This window comes from Anomaloglossus baeobatrachus, chromosome 11 (genome assembly GCF_048569485.1).
Source record: "Anomaloglossus baeobatrachus isolate aAnoBae1 chromosome 11, aAnoBae1.hap1, whole genome shotgun sequence".
In the NCBI taxonomy this organism is placed as follows: Eukaryota; Metazoa; Chordata; class Amphibia; order Anura; family Aromobatidae; genus Anomaloglossus; species Anomaloglossus baeobatrachus.
In genome coordinates, this window is record NC_134363.1 from 26,799,474 (window position 1) to 26,817,392 (window position 17,919).

A 17,919-nucleotide genomic window follows, 5' to 3' on the forward strand; every position below is an offset into this window, starting at 1 on the left:
TCAATTAGTGCCCATCAGCAACGTCAAGGCAGCCTGTAATGGAACCCTAATCTTTTTTTTTTACATGCATACTTTCTTCCACAAAGCCTGGAAATTTAGTCGATGTAAAATCAGCACTCATTAACCCCTTCACGACCTTATGATTTTCCGTTTCGGCGTTTTCCTTTTTTTCTCCCCTTCTTCCAAGACCCACAACTACTTTCTTTTGCCATCAGCATAGCCGTATGAGGGCTTGTTTTTTCTACAATGTGTTGTACTTTTGAATGACATCATTAATTTTATCATGAGATGCCAAAAAAAATTCCAAGTGCATTGAAATAGCAAAAACAAGTGCAATTCCACAATCATTTTTTGGGTTTTTATTTACCATGACTTTTATATTGTGAATGTATAGTTGTTTTTTTTTTTTAATATAGAAAAGAAAAGAAATTCAGATATGTTGTCACCATTTCTGGTGACCCATATTTTTCGGGCTATGGGGCTTTGTAAGGGCTTATTTTTTGCACACTAAGCTGATGTTTTTAGTGATACCATTTTGGTGTAGATATGATATTTTGATCATCTCTTATTGGATTTTATTGTAATGTTGCACAATTCTGGTGTATCAATTATTTATCTCATTATACAAAAATGTGAAGGGTGTACTCACTTTTGTGATATACTGTATTGGCTGCAAGTTCTGGTGCACTAAAGCATTAAGAGGTTTCTGTGTAGAATGTTATGCGAGCGTCACACGAGACGATCTATCGTGCGATAGATCGTCGGGGTCACTGTTTTCGTGACGTACATCCGGCATCGCTTGCGACGTTGTCCTGTGTGACACCTATGAGCGTCTGTAAACGATCACAAATCAGTTACGAATTGCGAGTCGTGTACAGGTCGCTCATTTTTTTAAAAAAATCGTTTATTCTCTTTTGCGCCGGTTGTTCATCGGACCCGGGGTAGCACATATCGCTCCGTGTGACACCCCGGGAACGATGAACAGCAGCTTACCTGTGTCCTGTGGCAGCCGCCGGCAATGCGTAAGGAAGGAGGTGGGTGGGATGTTTATGTCCCGCTCATCTCCGCCCCTCCGCTTCTATTGGCTGGCGGCTGTGTGACGTCGCTGTGATGCCGAACGTCCCTCCCCCTTCAGGAAGAGGATGTTTGTCCCCACAGCGAGGTCGCTCAGCAGGTAAGTGCGTGTGACGGCGGTATAACGACTTTGTGTGACACGGGCAGCGATTTGCCCGTGACGCACAAACGACGGGGGTGGGTACGATCGCTCGTGCAATCGCACAATAGATCGTACCGTGTAAAGCCCGCTTTAGAAAATACTTTAAACAACTGTAGAGCGAGTATTTTCTGCATCTTCTTCTTCTCTGCACAGGTCATTAGGATGATCACTTAAGGCTCTTACGAGACTGGTGGGGATGGATCTCAAAAAACCATGTTGGAAATCCTGTCCCATAAATACATAAATGATTGGATTCATACAGCTGTTAAGAGACGCCAGGGTGATAATGGGAGTATTTACTATATAGAATAATAAGTCAGGTATATCATACATGGGTGTAAGTGGCCAGATGTAATATGGAAACCAGCAGATGAAGAAACACAATATAACACAGGTGATGATCCTGGAGGATCTCTGAGATCTCTGGGATCTCTTACTTTTTCTAATCTTGTAGAAAATGGTGACATAAGAGGTGACAATGATGAGAAAAGGGATCACACACATTATAACAAATCTGAGCAGTTTCACTCTATTTTTTATCATCTTGACATAATCATCAATAAAGTCATAGATTAGACACCATTCAATTAAATCCAAAAAAATGGAACCCGTATGAGTAAAAAATTAAACCAGAAAACAGGAAGCTGAACCCCCAGATGATCGCTGCAGAGATTCTCACCACATTACAGGTTCTATGAACTTTTGCCCAGAATGGCCACATGACGGACACCCAGCGGTCAATACTCATGGCCGTCAGGAGGAGAACACTGGTGGTCATGTTTATATTGAACAGAATCATGCTGATATAACAAAATATATTTGGCAAGTAAGGGACAGAATACTCTGCAATTCTCACAGGCAGAGAGGCACAGCACAGGAAGTCCGCGATGGCCAGGTGGAGGAACCACACGGTACTGATCGTCTTCTTCATCCTGAATCCGGCAATCCAGATGACTAATCCATTACCGATAATCCCGAGAGCAAAAAATATGCTGAACAAAGTAATTGCCATTTTTTCTAAAAACTCTTTAGTGGTCATGTAATCATCCATGTAAATTGAGCTGTTTATGATGTCTGACCTTCGAAAGACATGATAGGGTAAAGTTAGGATCATTAAAAAAAATTGTATTTCCTTAAATAGTTATTGTCTATAGAGGAGTATACATGGAGTACAGAGGGAAAAAATCAAAAAGAGATCACATTGTGTGGCTTGGTCACACCATTAATACTTGCCCTGAAAAGAGAGCTGTTGTGGAACACAAAACCACCGGATCCATACTTTATCACTTAGTGGATGTAGGCAACGAGATGCAATGACTTGATCAAAATGACTGACATCCCCTATGTGGCGTTGACTTCTAGCAGGCTAGTAGTAGCCTGCATCTTATTGAAGGCCAGAATAATAACATGATTGTATCACGCCATCAGCATCCACTTGCAAAACAGGATAGAGGAGAAGGCTTTTGGACAGGGTCCTGGTTAGGGGGAATATTACTTGTTTTATTAGGCTGTGGTTACAAGAATACTGTTGGGGATCATCGTATTGTATGATGGGCTGTGTAGGATGACCATCATGCTGGATAGTGTTCCCAGCCTCCATTATACTGTATGGAGTGCCATAAGATGACCAATATACTGTGTATGTGGGTCATCTTACTCTATCGGGTGCTGTACGGGGATTATCATACTGTATTTTATGAGGATTTTTGGGGGGCATCATATTGTGGTGGGATTGTGAATACCTTTATACTGAGTGGGGTTTATGGAGCCGTGGCGCTGTTTTGGGTTTGTGGCCGGGACCATCATGCTGGTGGAGAAGGTGTGGCGATCATCATACAAAAGGAGGCACCAAAACAGTTCAGTGAGGAATGGCCTAAGGTGGGTAATAAGGCATCATAAAGGTTAATTAAGGTTCAGAATGTGAAAGGGTAAGAATGGAAGGAAAAGTTCAGTAAGGGCCAACATACAGTGGGGTAGGAGCCCTGACATATCAATAGCCTTCACTGACCTATTTTGGTGCCTCCTTAATCACCACAATGAATGCCTTACTGGCCCTTGATGTTGCCTTGTTAGCCATTATGTAGCTACTTATATTGGGCCATTAATCTCACAGTGGTTGTCAGATATTATCTGTTCCCTTTGAAGCACAAGCTAAATTCCCTATCAGTATGTCTTTGGATAATGGAAGGAAAACAGAGTATCTGGAGGACAACATGCAAGATGTTGTCCTTGGTGGGATTTAAAGCAGCAAAGCAACAATACTAATCATTGTGCCACCATGCTATTCCTCTTTGGTGGCACCTCCCCATCCACTAAAAATCATTGTGGCTCAAGTATTTTCCCTCGTAGAGAGTGGCTTATGCCCTATTTGGGGGGATTTTAAAACATTTTAGAGATTTTTACCAAGTGGAATGATTGTCCTAAAATAACAAAGACTCTCACAAAGCAGCACTCCTCTGGTGGTCTGCTCTACTGTAAATTTAAAGAGAATCTATCATCATGATTTAACCTGCTACAATAAAGCTATGACACCAATGGTCCTGTTATACTTATTTAATGGATACCTGTATTGAAAAAAATCCATAGCCTGGATCTTATTTTATTAACTTTAGTCGTTTTGGTGCAATAACCTTTTCATGCATCGGAGTGAGACTGTGGGTGGGGTTCTCGGCTCTGTCATGGCTCTTCCGCATTTGTATGAGCCTCTTTTTTTTAAATTACAGTCTAGCGCTGACTTTGCCGCGGGCGATGCATGCGCACATTCATCTACCGGCATTCTCCAGCAGTGAGTTACACAGACAGGCTTGAGCATCAACCAGCTGTGTTCTCATTAGTGATCGGGCTTGAAGGGGGTAATTTCTGCTAGCCTGCTATCGTTGTGGTAGACCTATCACAGTAACTCTTCACCTTTTTAAGATGGAGGAGCCTGTGTACCTATGCCTACTATAGCTTTAGCTTCACCAGTCAGTGTGCTGTTTGTACGACATGCTGGTGATTGTATTGCTTTGTGGTGGCTTATCATTTAGCTGAGTTACTAATCTGTGCATGCACCGTCACTGGCGCCAGTTTACTAGAGACCACTGGAGGTTGAACTGAGCACGCGTCGCCTCTGGTGTCATTTTGTTGGAGAACTTCGGGAGACGAATGAGCTCCAGCTCCTGTTCAAGACATTAAAAAGAAGGACTCTAATACAATTGCGGAGGGACTATGGCAGAACCGAAGACAATACCCACAGTCCCACCTCCCAGTCATGACACGACGGGCAAAAAGATTATTGCACTAAAATGTTTAAGAACCAGGCTATACATTTTTTCTAATACAGGCATTCATTAACCCCTTCACCTTGGGCGATTTTCCATTTTTCTTTCTTTTTTTTTGCTGCCCTTACCCTAAAGGCCGCTTTACATGCTATGACATCGCTAATGTGATGTCATTGGGGTCACGGAATTTGTAACGCACATCCGGCCGCATTAGCGATGTCGTTGTGTGTGACACCTATGAGCGATTTTGAATCGTAGCAAAAACATTCAAAATCGCTGATCAGTGACATGCCCCCCTAATCTCGATCATCGTTGCTGCTGCAGTAACGATGTTGTTCCTCGTTCCTACGGCAGCACACATCGCTCCGTGTGACACCGCAGGAACGAAGAACCTCTCTTTACCTGCGTCCCGCCCGCAATGCGGAAGGAAGGAGGTGGGCGGGATGTTCGCCCCGCTAATCTCCGCCCCTCCGCTTTGATTGGGCGGCCGCTTAGTGACGTCGCTGTGATTCCAAACGAACCGCCCCCCTTTGAAAGGAGGCAGTTCGCTGGTCACAGCGACGTCGCTAGGCAGGTAAGTAGTGTGACGGGTCGGGGCGATGTTGAGCACCACGGGCAGCGATTTGCTGCGGGTACCCACACTAGCGATATCGGTACCAATATCGCAGCATTTAAAGTGGCCTTTAGTCCGAGAGCCGTTTTGCAAGACAAATTATACTTTTAAATGAGACCATACATTTTACGGCCTCTTTTAAACGCCCGTGAAAAACCACGCACGTTTTCCACGGACGTGTCAAAGGTGCGTTTTGCCCTCTGTGAGCCATGTTTATGGCACACGTGTGTTCTCCGTGTGTTATCAGTGATAACACACGTAGAACGGGAACTTTCTACTCACCTGTCCCTGGCTTCGCTGTCTGTGATGCTGATCTTTGGTCTCCGGTCCTGCCGACTCCCCGCTGCTTCCAGCCGCAGAGAAGTGAATATTCAATGAGCATAATGAGCGGTGGTTGGAAGCAAGTGGCAGCTGCGGCAGAGACTGTAGGGCTGGAGAAGGTGAGTAAAGGTTTTTTTTTTTTTCATACACGTGTTTTTTCTCCGGCGCGTGTCAGACGGAACACCCCCGTGTGGTCCGTTTACGTTCCATGTGACACCCGTGATGCCGGAGAAAAACGGACATGTTGATGCTAGGAGCACACGGGCACATATATACTCCACATGTACACACGTACTATGGCAGAACACGCACGTGAGCACAGACCCATTGATTTTAATGGGCCTACGTGTACCCGTGTATCCGGTACGTGAGGAAATGGACCAAACACGTACCAGAGAAAAGGACGTGTGAAAGAGGCCTACCATATAGTGTACTGAAAAACAGCAAAAAAATTGCAAGTATGGAAAAATTGCAAAAAAAGTGCTATTACATGATTGTTTTTGGGATATTCTATTCACCTTGTACACTGTATGGTAAAAGTGATGTGTTGGTGTGATGCCTCAAGTCAGTACAATTTCGTACACACCAAATATGTATAGGATTTCTTTTATGAAAGGGGTTAAAAAAAAATCAGAAATTTGTCCAAAAAAAGTGGCACACTTTAAGCGCCATTTTCCGTGACTCGTAGCGTTCTCATATTTTGGGATCTGGGCCCAGTGATGGTTTATTGTTTGGGTCTCGAGATTACATTTTTAATGATACCATTTTTGCACAGATGCTACCTTTTGATCGCAAGTTATTACATTTTGTGCAAAATTTGCAAAAAGCGTTATTTTGATGTTTGGAATATTTTTTGCTTCACCATTTACCGATCAAGTGAATTGAATTTATATTTTGATAAATGAGGCGTTTTTGAAAGCGGTGATACCAAAAGTGTGTATATTTTTTAATTTTTTTAACCTTTTAATATTCAATGGGGCGAATGGGGGATGATTTAAACTTTTTGAAGTTCTTTTATTTTTTGCAAAATTGTAAAACATTTTTTTTACTTTTTTTTTATTTTACTAGTCCCCCTAGTGGACTATAAGGATCAGCAGTCTGATCGCTCATTGATTTCTCTTGATCAGAGCTGCACAGCAGCAGATAAGTGCGTGTTACCCGCTCCGGGCATTTAAATTGCGCTGTCACATTTTGACAGCGCAATTTAAGGTGGTAACAGGCGCAGGTGGATGGTAGATCCTCCTGCGCCTACAAGGCACACGTGTCTGCTGTACAAATCAGCAGACATGTGAGGGGATTGCCACAGGCTCACCGCAGCAGCAGGTGATGATTACCCTTTCATGATTTAGGACATACAGTTACTTCCTCGGTCGTGAAAATTAGTATAATAGGGGCATTATGGCCCTACCTTTAATTTAACAGGTTAAGTCGTGATGACAGATTCTCTTTAAATGATTCTCCTCAATTGAAAGACATATTAAGAAAATGTGAGATCACAGATATCAAGGTATTATTTTATTCAACTTTCTATGACCTACATGCCCATATGTAAGTCAGCAAAGGATTGATCCTACTGATAGATTCCATTTTAAATCAGAGGCTTCTCTTTGAAATGCATAAACATACTGCGTTCCCTCATAAAAGAGATAATATTTGTCATTGCTCTCCACTAGCTATTAAACAAGAGTAAGACACAGGACTTCTTAATTTTAATTCTCTTAGACCCCCTTCACACGTCCATGCATTAAACGCACATGTGTGACGGTCCATGGTTTAGGTACGCATGGCCATCCATGTGTCCCTGTGTGTTCTCCATGAACTGTTGGTGTAACATCCGGATAGCACACGGACAGCATGAGCTTGTATACTTACCTGTCTCCTATGCTGCTATCACACTTGGTTCCGGGTCGAGTCAGTGCAGTGAATATTCATGAGGTATAATGAGCAGGACCCGGAAGCAACTGCAGCACCGGAAACAGGTAGGTATAACAATCTATTTAATTTCAGTGAATGGGTGTTCTTCGGTACGCGTTACACGGATCACATCAGTGTGCTTTCCGTGTGACATCCATGCTACCAGCCAAAAATCCAAAAATGGACATGTCGCCGTGTGGAGCACACAGACACACGGTCCCTGCTACAACACTAATTAGTGAGCAAACCCATTGATTTAATGGGTCTATGTGTGTCCGTGTCTCCGGCATGTGTGAAAACGAACATCACACATACCAAAACATAGACCTGTGAAGGGGTCCTTATAGACTGTCCCTTTAAGTAGAAAAAAGATAACCCTATATTAATGGTAAATTCATACACAGCAGAGCTGTGCCGTTGTAGATTGTGCAGATCTGGCCATGGACGAGTCAGTGGCTCTTTATAGGATCTTTTGCTGAATAAATCTAAATGCAGTGAAAAAGTCTTTTTACATCTCTGTTCACATCTGTCTTGTGATTGTAATGAAATGAATACCACGCAAGACCTAATCTGTTGGAAAACGGACCCTGACTTTCTCTTCCATAGTAAAAATAAAGACTCTGAACGTATCTATCCCAGTCAATGTAACTCAGGTTATAATAAAAGGTGAGGTTTAAATAATCAACATCCATTCTGACTCTTTATCTAAAAGAAAAAAATAATAATTTGTAATAATAATTAAACAATAATAATTAAACAATAATTAAACAATGTAATAATAATAATAAACACAATAATTTTATTTTTTTTATTATTAAAATAATATTGTTTTTAATCATAATTAAATAATAATAATAATTAAACAATAATTAAACAATTTAATAATATTAATAAGCAAAAATGTAATAACCATAAAAACACAATAATATTATTTTATTACATACATTGTGCTCCATTATACAGTATATATATTGTGTTTTAATATTGGGTCCATGGCAGAATGAGAATAACATAAACAATCATCATCCCCTACCATTCCCCACCCCTTAATTAATAAGTAATCCTTATTACATTGAAATATAGCAGTTGCTGGAAATAATGCTGAATTTATATAATTATTTATTTTTCTTTAGTCAAATATTCAGAACTTCTGGTAGACAATTCATGTTTTCTTATCAATCTTTTGTGAATTTATGTCATGGCGGCATCTGAGGCTGTTCACACTGCAGAGTCTGACACTCCTCACTATGCCTCTTTTCGTGCTTCCAAGTTACACAGACAGGCTCAGGTGTTAACCAACTGCGTTGTCATTAGTGATCGGGCTTGCAGGAGTTCATTTCTGCTTGCTGATTACCTCTTGGATCACATGTTGTGGTAGATGTATCACAGTCATTCCCCTCCTTTTTAAGATGGTGGAGCCTATCTTCCTATGTCGACTATAGCTTTAGCTACACCGGTCAGTGTGCTGTTGTATCCCAGTCCTGCTGGTGATTATATTGCCTTGTGCATCGAGTTCTCTTGTCATCTCATTTCTGCCTGCTTGTTCTTAGCTTCCTCCTTATTGCTTGTTGTCTAATACATCTGTGTGCGCGTGCTGTATGATTGAGCTTGGTTTTCCCTGTTTGTCCTTATTTGTGGGTTCTACCACTCCTGTATCGGTGCTCCCCTTGTGTGTGAGGGAGAGGGCATATTAGATCACGTTTGTAAAGGAGCAGAATTTACGTGAAAAGCAAAAATCCCTACTAAAAGTTATTCCTTATTCACTCAATTTTTAAAAAAAATTGCCCAGGTGAATCAGCCAGACACACTAATAGTGTAGGGAAGTACAAATATATTCGAGGGATAATAAAAAACAGTATTTCTCAATGATATTTTTTATGTGTATTTTTTCAAAAAACTTATTTTTTATTATTTTAAATATTTAACAGTAGAGGTCTGAAAAAATTGGAGAAAATTCTCCTCAAAATTCATGGACGACAATGACCTTTATATATACCTATATCTGACCCCCTACCTGCCAACGGAGGGTATGACACCCTAACATAGCTGGCGCCCCATCAAATATCATTGAGAAATATTGTTTTTTATTATCCCTCGAATATATTTGTACTTCCCTACACTATTAGTGTGTGCTGGTGATTCACCTGGGCATTTTTTTTAATAATTGAGTAAATAAAGAATAACTTTTAATAGGGATTTGTGTTTTTCACATAAATTTTGATTTTGACTATCCCAATACTATTAATATTTGTCAGCCGTTTGTACAGGAGCAGGGCAAGGAAGGCAGCCCAGACATCATCACCATCAGGCGTATCTCTGGGATCAGGGAAATATAGGGCCCCCCTAGCCTGAGGGCTAGTTTAGGACTCCTGATCCCTTTTTATCGCCTTTCACCCCATGATATGATGATATTTATGATATTTAGGTGACTCTTTTAAAAATAATTCAAACACTTTTCTGTTGTCATTTTATAGATAATGAGATGACTCTCCAGACTCTGTTCCAGGATACACAGCAAAGCTGGACTGTTAAAGGGAATCTGTTAATAGCATCAAACCTCCTAAACTTAAATATAAATATAACTAGCATAAACCCTCCTAAGTAGAGTTGAGCGCGGTTCGCGGTTCGAGGTTCTCCAGTTCGCGGCTCGAGTGATTTTGGGGGCTGTTCTAGATCGAACTAGAACTCGAGCTTTTTTGCAAAAGCTCGATAGTTCTAGATATGTTCGAGAACGGTTCTAGCACCAAAAAACCCAGCTAATTCCTAGCTGGCTTTCCGCTGTAATAGTGTAAGTCGCGCGCGCGTGTAGTGGGGCGGGCCATTATGGCAGCCAATCCCAGACACACACACAGCTAAGTGGACTTTTAGCCAGAGAAGCAACGGCATGTGTGATAGGATGTCCATGTCACATGTCCCTGCATTATAAAACCGGACATTTTCCTCCAGCACGCCATTATCTGCCTTCTGCGTCCTTGGTGTCAGACATCACTGGCACAGCTCCTATCGCCGATACTGCTGTATACGCTCTATACACAGCGCTGGACAGCTTAGGGATAGCACTTTCTATCAGTCCTTTTAAGGGCTCATACCGGCAGGGTCAGAGCCATAGGTGACAGGTCCGTGAAAACAGAGTTTAACAGCTACACAAGATGACAACGTCTGTGTAGCTAAGGTCAGGGATTTCCTCGCTGCATTTCCCCATTAGTAGGGATAGAAAGGCAGGCTTCCTTTCCTCTACCCAGAGACCCACAACCCTGCCACTGTACCCTCCTGCCCTTTGCACACTCAAACTCATTGTTACTAAGCCATTATACTAGCAAACACTGAGTGAACTTAGTGGCATCCTAAACGTGGCTATTGGACTTCTGTATAGTCCCAGTAGTGCACAGATATTTGCAGCACCTCTGCCTGCATTGCACACTCAAACTCATTGTTACTAAACCATTATACTAGCAATTTATGCTGCCAGTTTAAGAGCCGTAGTTGCATTGTCAGGGATATTTATTCTTTATTATTCTGCTGTTAATAAAGCTATACCACCGCTGCAATCTACACCACCTCTCAATTTTTACTACCACATTTTCAGTGCACAATCTTGTCGCAATCAACATGAGTGGCAAAATGACAGATGCTGGTGGAAAGGGGAAGAGGCGTGCTGGAAAAGGAAAAAAAGGGTTTGTCCGTGGGGAAGGTGGCAAAGCTCCATTATCATGTGCTGAAGATAGACCATCTACCAGCAAAAGTAAGATGTCTACTACTTACAGTGGACAATCCGATGTGCTACCATTTTTACGGACACAAACAACAGGAACAAAGGTAGATGATGGCCAAAAAAGGAAAATGCTTGAATGGATCTCAAGTGGTCCAACAAGTGCCCTCTCAGCCACCTCAAGTACCACATCCAAAAAACACCAGTCCTCTGAGTTGTCATCTCAATCAAACTTGCTTTCTCCCAGCTCTGAAGTGTCCATCCGCCCTGCACAGTATGGTGGAACTGAGATGGCTGAGTCTGCAGAGCTGTTCAGTCACACTATAGCCTGGGAATCAGAGGTCTGCTCCCAAGCTACAGTGAGTACAGACCAGGAAATGGTCTGCAGTGATGCCCAGAACCTTTGTGACTCTGATTCAGGCCGTGAGGACGAAGTTTCTGAGCATAATGTGGACCCTTTGTCATAAACTGTAACACCTGTGGTTATAGACAATGAGGAACATACTGATGACGATGAGACGCAGATACCAGATTGGGATGACAACTTAAATATTCGGTCAGGGCAAGAAGAGGCTCGGTCTGAGGGGGAGGGGAGTGCAAACACAACAATTGATGAGGAAGTTCTAGATCCCACCTACTGTCAACCCACAGTCAGGCAATCGAGGAGGTCAACAGAGGCGGTGGAGGAGGATGCAACCGACGACGAAGTTACCTTGCGCCTTCCTGGACAGAGTCGGAGCACTGGTAGCACATTTACAACTGCATCATCAGCCACCACTCTGCCTCTGAGCACTAGTCGGGGGGGCTCAGCAGGTCGCATGCCCTCTAAGCCTTGCCTAGCCTGGTCCTTTTTTGACATATAAAAAGATCGCCCAAATTATGTGATGTGTAAAATTTGTCGTGATTCTCTTAGTAGAGGTCAAAACCTCAGCAGTTTGACAACTTCTTCCATGAATCGTCACATGAATAAATATCATAGGTCCCAGTGGGAAGTTCACCGTGCTGCAATGCGGCCTAGCGTAGCGAACCATCCACGGCCTGCCCCTTCCATTGCATCCGCGTGCTCTTCATCTTCTAGGACTGTGGGGACAGCTGTCACACCTGGTTTTCCACGCACAACTTCCACCACTGTAACCGCAACAGGCAGTTTGCTTGGTAGGTCGTCAGTTGCTTTAGAAGAGGAAACAAGTGAGTGTGTACAGCTCTCTCAGACATCGATAGCACCAACGTTGGATGAAGGCAACATCATGTCTCTGCCTGCACTTTCCTCACAAACCTGCATTTTTCCAGGGACACCCTACTCAACACCGTCTACACACAGCAGCCAGATCTCTGTCCCTCAGATGTGGTCAAATAAAAGGCCATTTCCTGCGACCCATGACAAAGCTAAGTGGTTGACTCTATCCCTCTGTAAGCTCTTGGCTACCGAAATGCTGCCTTTCCGCCTAGTGGACACACAGGATTTAAGAGACCTTATGTCTGTCGCTGTGCCCCAGTACCAGATACCTAGTCGCCACTACTTCTCTAAGAAAGGTGTGCCCGCGCTACACCAGCATGTCGCACACAACATCACCGCTTCCTTGAGAAACTCTGTGTGTGAACGGGTGCATTTCACCACCGATACTTGGACCAGTAAGCATGGACAGGGACGTTACATGTCGCTGACTGGGCACTGGGTAACTATGGTGATAGATGGTGAAGGGTCTGCTGCACAAGTCTTGCCGTCCCCACGACTTGTGTGTCAATCCTCTGTCTGTCCAAGTTCCGCCACTGCTTCTGCCTCCTCCACCTCATCTGTGTCCTCCACCTCTGCCCCAAGCCTGCCTGGTCAGGCCACCAGCGTTCTCACTGCGCAGAAGGAATCACGTACCCCTCATTACTATGCTGGCAGCAGAGTGCAATGGCATCAGGCGGTCTTTAGCTTGACATGTGTTGGTAATAGGAGTCACACAGCTGAGGAGCTGTGGTCAGCTCTGCGGTCCGAGTTTAATAAATGGTTGTCTCCACTCAACCTGCAGCCTGGTAAGGCCGTGTGCGACAATGCTGCAAACCTGGGTGCGGCCCTTCGCCTGGGCAAGGTGACATACGTGCCTTGTATGGCTCACGTGTTGAACCTTGTTGTCCAGCAATTTTTAACACACTATCCCGGCCTAGATGGCCTTCTGACCAGGGCACGAAAACTGTCTGCTCACTTCCGCCGTTCAACCGCCGCAGCTGAGCGACTTGCATCGCTCCAGAAGTCTTTCGGCCTGCCGGTTCATCACCTGAAATGTGATGTGGCGACACGCTGGAATTCGACTCTCCCCATGTTACAGTGACTGTGGCAGCACCGCCGAGCCCTGGTGCAATACGTCATGACGTATAGCCTGGGCCAACGAGATGCAGAGGTGGAGCAGATCACCCTGATGGAGTGGTCTCAGATCAAGGACCTATGCACCCTTCTGCACAGTTTCGACATGGCGACGAATATGTTTAGCGCTGACAATGCCATTATCAGCATGACAATTCCAGTCATTTACATGCTGGAGCACACGCTAAACACTATTCGGAGTCAGGGGGTGGGACATCAGGAAGGGGAGGAACTACAGGAGGATTCATATGTGCAAGGGACAACAACATCACCAAGGTCCAGACGTTCATCATCACCAACGCGGCAGGCATGGGACCATGAGGGACAGGGATCAACAAGGGCGCATAGTAGCAGGCGAAATGTTGAGGAAGGTGCAGGAGAACATGAAGAAATGGAGGACGAACTGTCCATGGACATGGAAGACTCAGCGGATGAGGGAGACCTTGGTCAAATTTCAGTTGAAAGAGGTTGGGGGGAGATGTCAGAGGAAGAAAGAACGGGTAGCACCTCTATGCCACAAACACAGCGTGGACTTCGTCCGCATGGCTGCGCAAGACACATGAGTGCCTTCTTGTGGCACTACCTCCAACATGACCCTCGTATTGTCAAAATTAGAAGTGATGATGACTACTGGCTTGCCACACTATTAGATCCCCGGTACAAGTCCAAATTTTGTGACATAATTCCAGCCATAGAAAGGGACGTACGTATGCAGGAGTATCAGCAGAAGCTGTTACTCGATCTTAGCTCGGCTTTTCCACCAAACAACCGTGCAGGTGCAGGGAGTGAATCTCCCAGTTGTAACTTGACAAACATGGGACGGTCTCGTCATCTTCAACAGTCTACCCGTACCAGTAGCACCGTATCTGGTGCTGGTAACAGCAATTTTATGGAATCTTTTCATAATTTTTTTAGACCCTCTTTTGCAAGGCCACCAGAGACAACAAGTCTGACACATAGTCAACGGCTGGAGAGGATGATACAGGAGTATCTCCAAATGAACATCGATGCCATGACTTTGCAAATGGAGCCTTGCTCATTTTTGGGCTTCAAATCTAGAAAAATTGCCAGAGCTCTCCAGTTACGCCTTGGAGATTTTGTCGTGTCCAGCTGCCAGCGTTGTCTCTGAACGTGTCTTCAGTGCTGCTGGGTGTGTGCTGACAGATAAGCGCACGCGTCTGTCCAGTGACAATGTGGACAGACTAACGTTCATCAAAATGAACAAGTCATGGATCCACAAGGAATTTACTACCCCTGTGTCATCCTGGGGAGAGTAAATGCTTGTGGATTTGGAATGTGCTTGATGCAAATCTAGCTGTGAAGTGTACAACTAGGGCACAAGTGCTGCCACTGAAGGGGTGGGTGTGTGTGGGGCACAATTTTTGGCAAAAGGGAGACTCCGCTTGGAGTAACCCTTGCTTGCTGTGTTTTTTAAAAATGATCCAAGATGAACAGAGCTGGGATCAGGAAAGACTTTGCTACCTACCCTGGTGTCATCCTGGGGACGGTTAAGTATGGCGTATTTTTAAATGTGCTTGATGCAAATCTAGCTGTGAAGTGTACAACTGGGGCACAAGTGCTGCCACTGAAGGGGTGTCTGTGTGGCCCAATTTTTGGAAAAAAGGGAGACTCCGCTTGGAGTCACCTTGCGGTGTTTTACATGATTTTAGAAGGGCGTGCCATGCCAATATCTGTGTCTCGTCCTCTTTTTTCTCGTAACGCTGTTTTGTTTTCGCATGAGAATTTGTCCTTGTCACTTTCCCATGTGTTTGTGTTGTGTTGTGAGTTGTTTGTCACCTTTTGGACACCTTTGAGGGTGTTTTCTAGGTGTTTTTAAGTGTTTGTGATTGCCTGCCATTGTTTCCTATGCAGTTCGAGTTCGGTTCGTCGAACGTTCGACGAACCGAACTCGAACGGGAGCTCCGTTCGGCGAACCGACCTCGAGCCGAACCGTGACCGGTTCGCTCATCTCTACTCCTAAGCTATCTATTTGAGCACATAGTTCATAAGAAGCTGAATGAAATGATATCTTAATAGCTGTGATATGAGGTCTTATTCCAAATAAATCTACCATTTTCTTAATATGCAGTTAAGATCTATGGGCCTGACATAAAATGCCCCAAGAATCAGTTTACAGAGACTATTTTAAATGATAGGGGGCGTTATTAGTGTGAGACATGTAGATGAGGAGAGCAGACTGTTAGTCATTACATGTCTCACACTGGTAATGCCCCCTTTTTATTTATATTAAGTTTTGGAGGTGGATTCCCTGGAAGATCTATCTCCAGCCCATAGATCTTAACAGCTCATTTATATATTAAGTAAAATATGGATTTCTTTAGAAAAAGATGTTGGTTTGCAGATATCAAGGTATCATTTTATTTCTCTTTCTAAGACTTGTGTTACCATATAGATGGCTTCAGTCCAAAGAAAAAACAGAGTGGTAATAAGAGATCCGCACTCGCCAGTAAGAAGGTCCAGACTCCGGTAAAAGAATAATATCTGTATTCTTACAGTCACCACACTACACGTTTTGGGGATATGCGTTTACCCCTTCATCAGGTGTTTAAATGACCATCAAGCCATATAGATGGCTTAGCAGAGATGATCCTATTGACAGATTCCCTTTAACAATAATTAAAAAACAGAAAACTCTTGCTATAAAATTGATTTTACACATGTGTTATGTGATTATGTTCACGGTCACCTTGTTGCCTTAAATGGTCATCAGAACGTTCATTTAAGGCTTTTTCAATCCTGAAGGGAATAGATCTCAAGAAAATTTGTTGAAAATCTTGGCCCATAAAAACATAAATAATGGGATTTATGCAACTGTTAAGATAAGCCAGGACCATAGTGATAGTATTTAGTATGTAGAACTGGATGTAATGCCCCTCGTACATGGGTGTTAGTGGCCAGATGTAATATGGAAACCAACAGATGAAGAAACACAATATAACAGCGGTGATGATCCTGGAGGATCTCTGAGGTCTCTGGGATCTCTTACTTTTTCTAAGTTTGAAGAAAATGGTGACATAAGTGGCGGCGATGATGAGAAAAGGGGTCACACACATTATAAATAACCTGATGATTTGAAGGGTCTGTTTTATCTTTCTGTGGTTGACATCCTCATACATATGTACATAGGTACACCATTCATTTAAATCATGAATATAGTATATATAAAGGTAATAAACTAAACCAGTTGAGAGAAAACTTATCATCCAGATGATCGCTGCAGTGATTCTCACTGTTTTACATGTTCTGTGAACTTTACCCCAAAATGGCCACATGATGGACACCCAGCGGTCAACGCTCATTGCCGTCAGGAGGAGAACACTGGTGGTCATGTTTAGATTGAACAGAATTAGGCTCATAATACAAATATCAACTGGTAACCAATCAAAATATAAAACCCACTCTGCAATCCGCAGAGTCAGCGACGCACAGCAGAGGAAGTCCGCGATGGCCAGGTGGAGGAACCACACGGCACTGATCGTCTTCTTCATCCTGAATCCGGCAATCCAGATGACTAATCCATTACCGATATTCCCGAGAGCAAAAATGATGGTGTATAATGTGATTGATGCTTTCTGTAAAATCACTTCCAGTTTGTTGTAATTAATTGTGTTTGACTCGTAGTCTTCATAAATAAATCTTAGAAGACATGAAAGGATAAAAATTAGGCTAATGAGCTCACATTGTGCTTCTAGATCCTATCACCATTCATCAATCCATGATGAGAAATTAACAGGAAAAGACCTTATTAATCTTTTTGATCAGTAAGACCACTTGGATAGGTCTTTACCTTCCATCCTGGCAGCTCCATGGTTGAGGTAGAACATGGGAAATCTTGACACTGTCTAAGAATTGATACTTTTACTGATCCCCTTCAGCTCTCTTTCCAATACTTAGCCAACTCTTGCTGGTCTCTTTTTCTTGGTCCTACACATGTGGAACACTCCCTTATAAAGAAGACGAGCATCTAAACACCAAGTACTCTTGGTACCAACCACAATATAAGAAAATTAATCCGCATCCAGATGGATTGAAAAGATAATAAAAAGCCTTGAGATAGGTTCTCTTTAACCAGACAGGAGAGTTGAGTAAAAAATATCTGTAGGACCTTGGCCCATCAGCACCATGGTCAATCTATGCCTACATGACAGAGCCATGCAGACCTCCTACCAAGTCTCAAAACGTCCAGCATACCTTCTATTTAAGAGACCCAGCACAATATAGTTGTTGTGAAGTAACATATGTATGATAAAGTGAGGTCAGAGGGTAGGAGGAGGTTCATAGAGCAATATCGATCTGGCCAATAGTCAAGGGTTCTGCAAATCATTTTATTCAATTCTACCGGATTACCCTTTCAGATGAGAACAACAAAATCCTCATATTAATTACATGTTGAGAGGCTATAATATTGATCTGGAATGAATCTAGAGTATCAGGTCGTCAGCTGCTCTCTGTATGACAATCCACCAATCAAATCAAGTGACTTCCCAGTAAAATAATGGAGTGAGAAAGTCTATT

The 17,919-nt window shown here is 43.2% G+C and overlaps 2 protein-coding genes across 2 annotated transcripts; both read right to left on the reverse strand.

The window, feature by feature from the left end:
• Positions 1 to 1,318: 1,318 nt before the first annotated feature.
• LOC142256388 (chemerin-like receptor 1) lies at positions 1,319 to 2,258 on the reverse strand. The gene is given in 2 exon segments (XM_075328045.1): positions 1,319 to 1,828; positions 1,830 to 2,258. Coding segments are annotated over 2 exon segments (936 nt in total). The 5' UTR covers positions 2,256 to 2,258.
• Positions 2,259 to 16,055: 13,797 nt separating this feature from the next.
• On the reverse strand, positions 16,056 to 17,212 carry LOC142255754 (formyl peptide receptor 2-like). The gene is made up of 2 exons (XM_075327207.1): positions 17,192 to 17,212; positions 16,056 to 17,099 (listed from the first exon to the last, which is right to left on the reverse strand). The coding sequence occupies exons 1-2, from the start codon at positions 17,210 to 17,212 to the stop codon at positions 16,056 to 16,058; spliced, it is 1,065 nt and encodes a 354-aa protein (XP_075183322.1).
• Positions 17,213 to 17,919: the final 707 nt, after the last annotated feature.

Coding starts and splice junctions, on each gene's coding strand:
- LOC142255754 (XM_075327207.1), bottom strand. CDS start 17,212: ATGGAGCTGCCAGGATGGAAG. Junction 17,100..17,191: donor TGGAGCTGCCAGGATGGAAG/GTAAAGACCTAT, acceptor GAATGGTGATAG/GATCTAGAAGCACAATGTGA.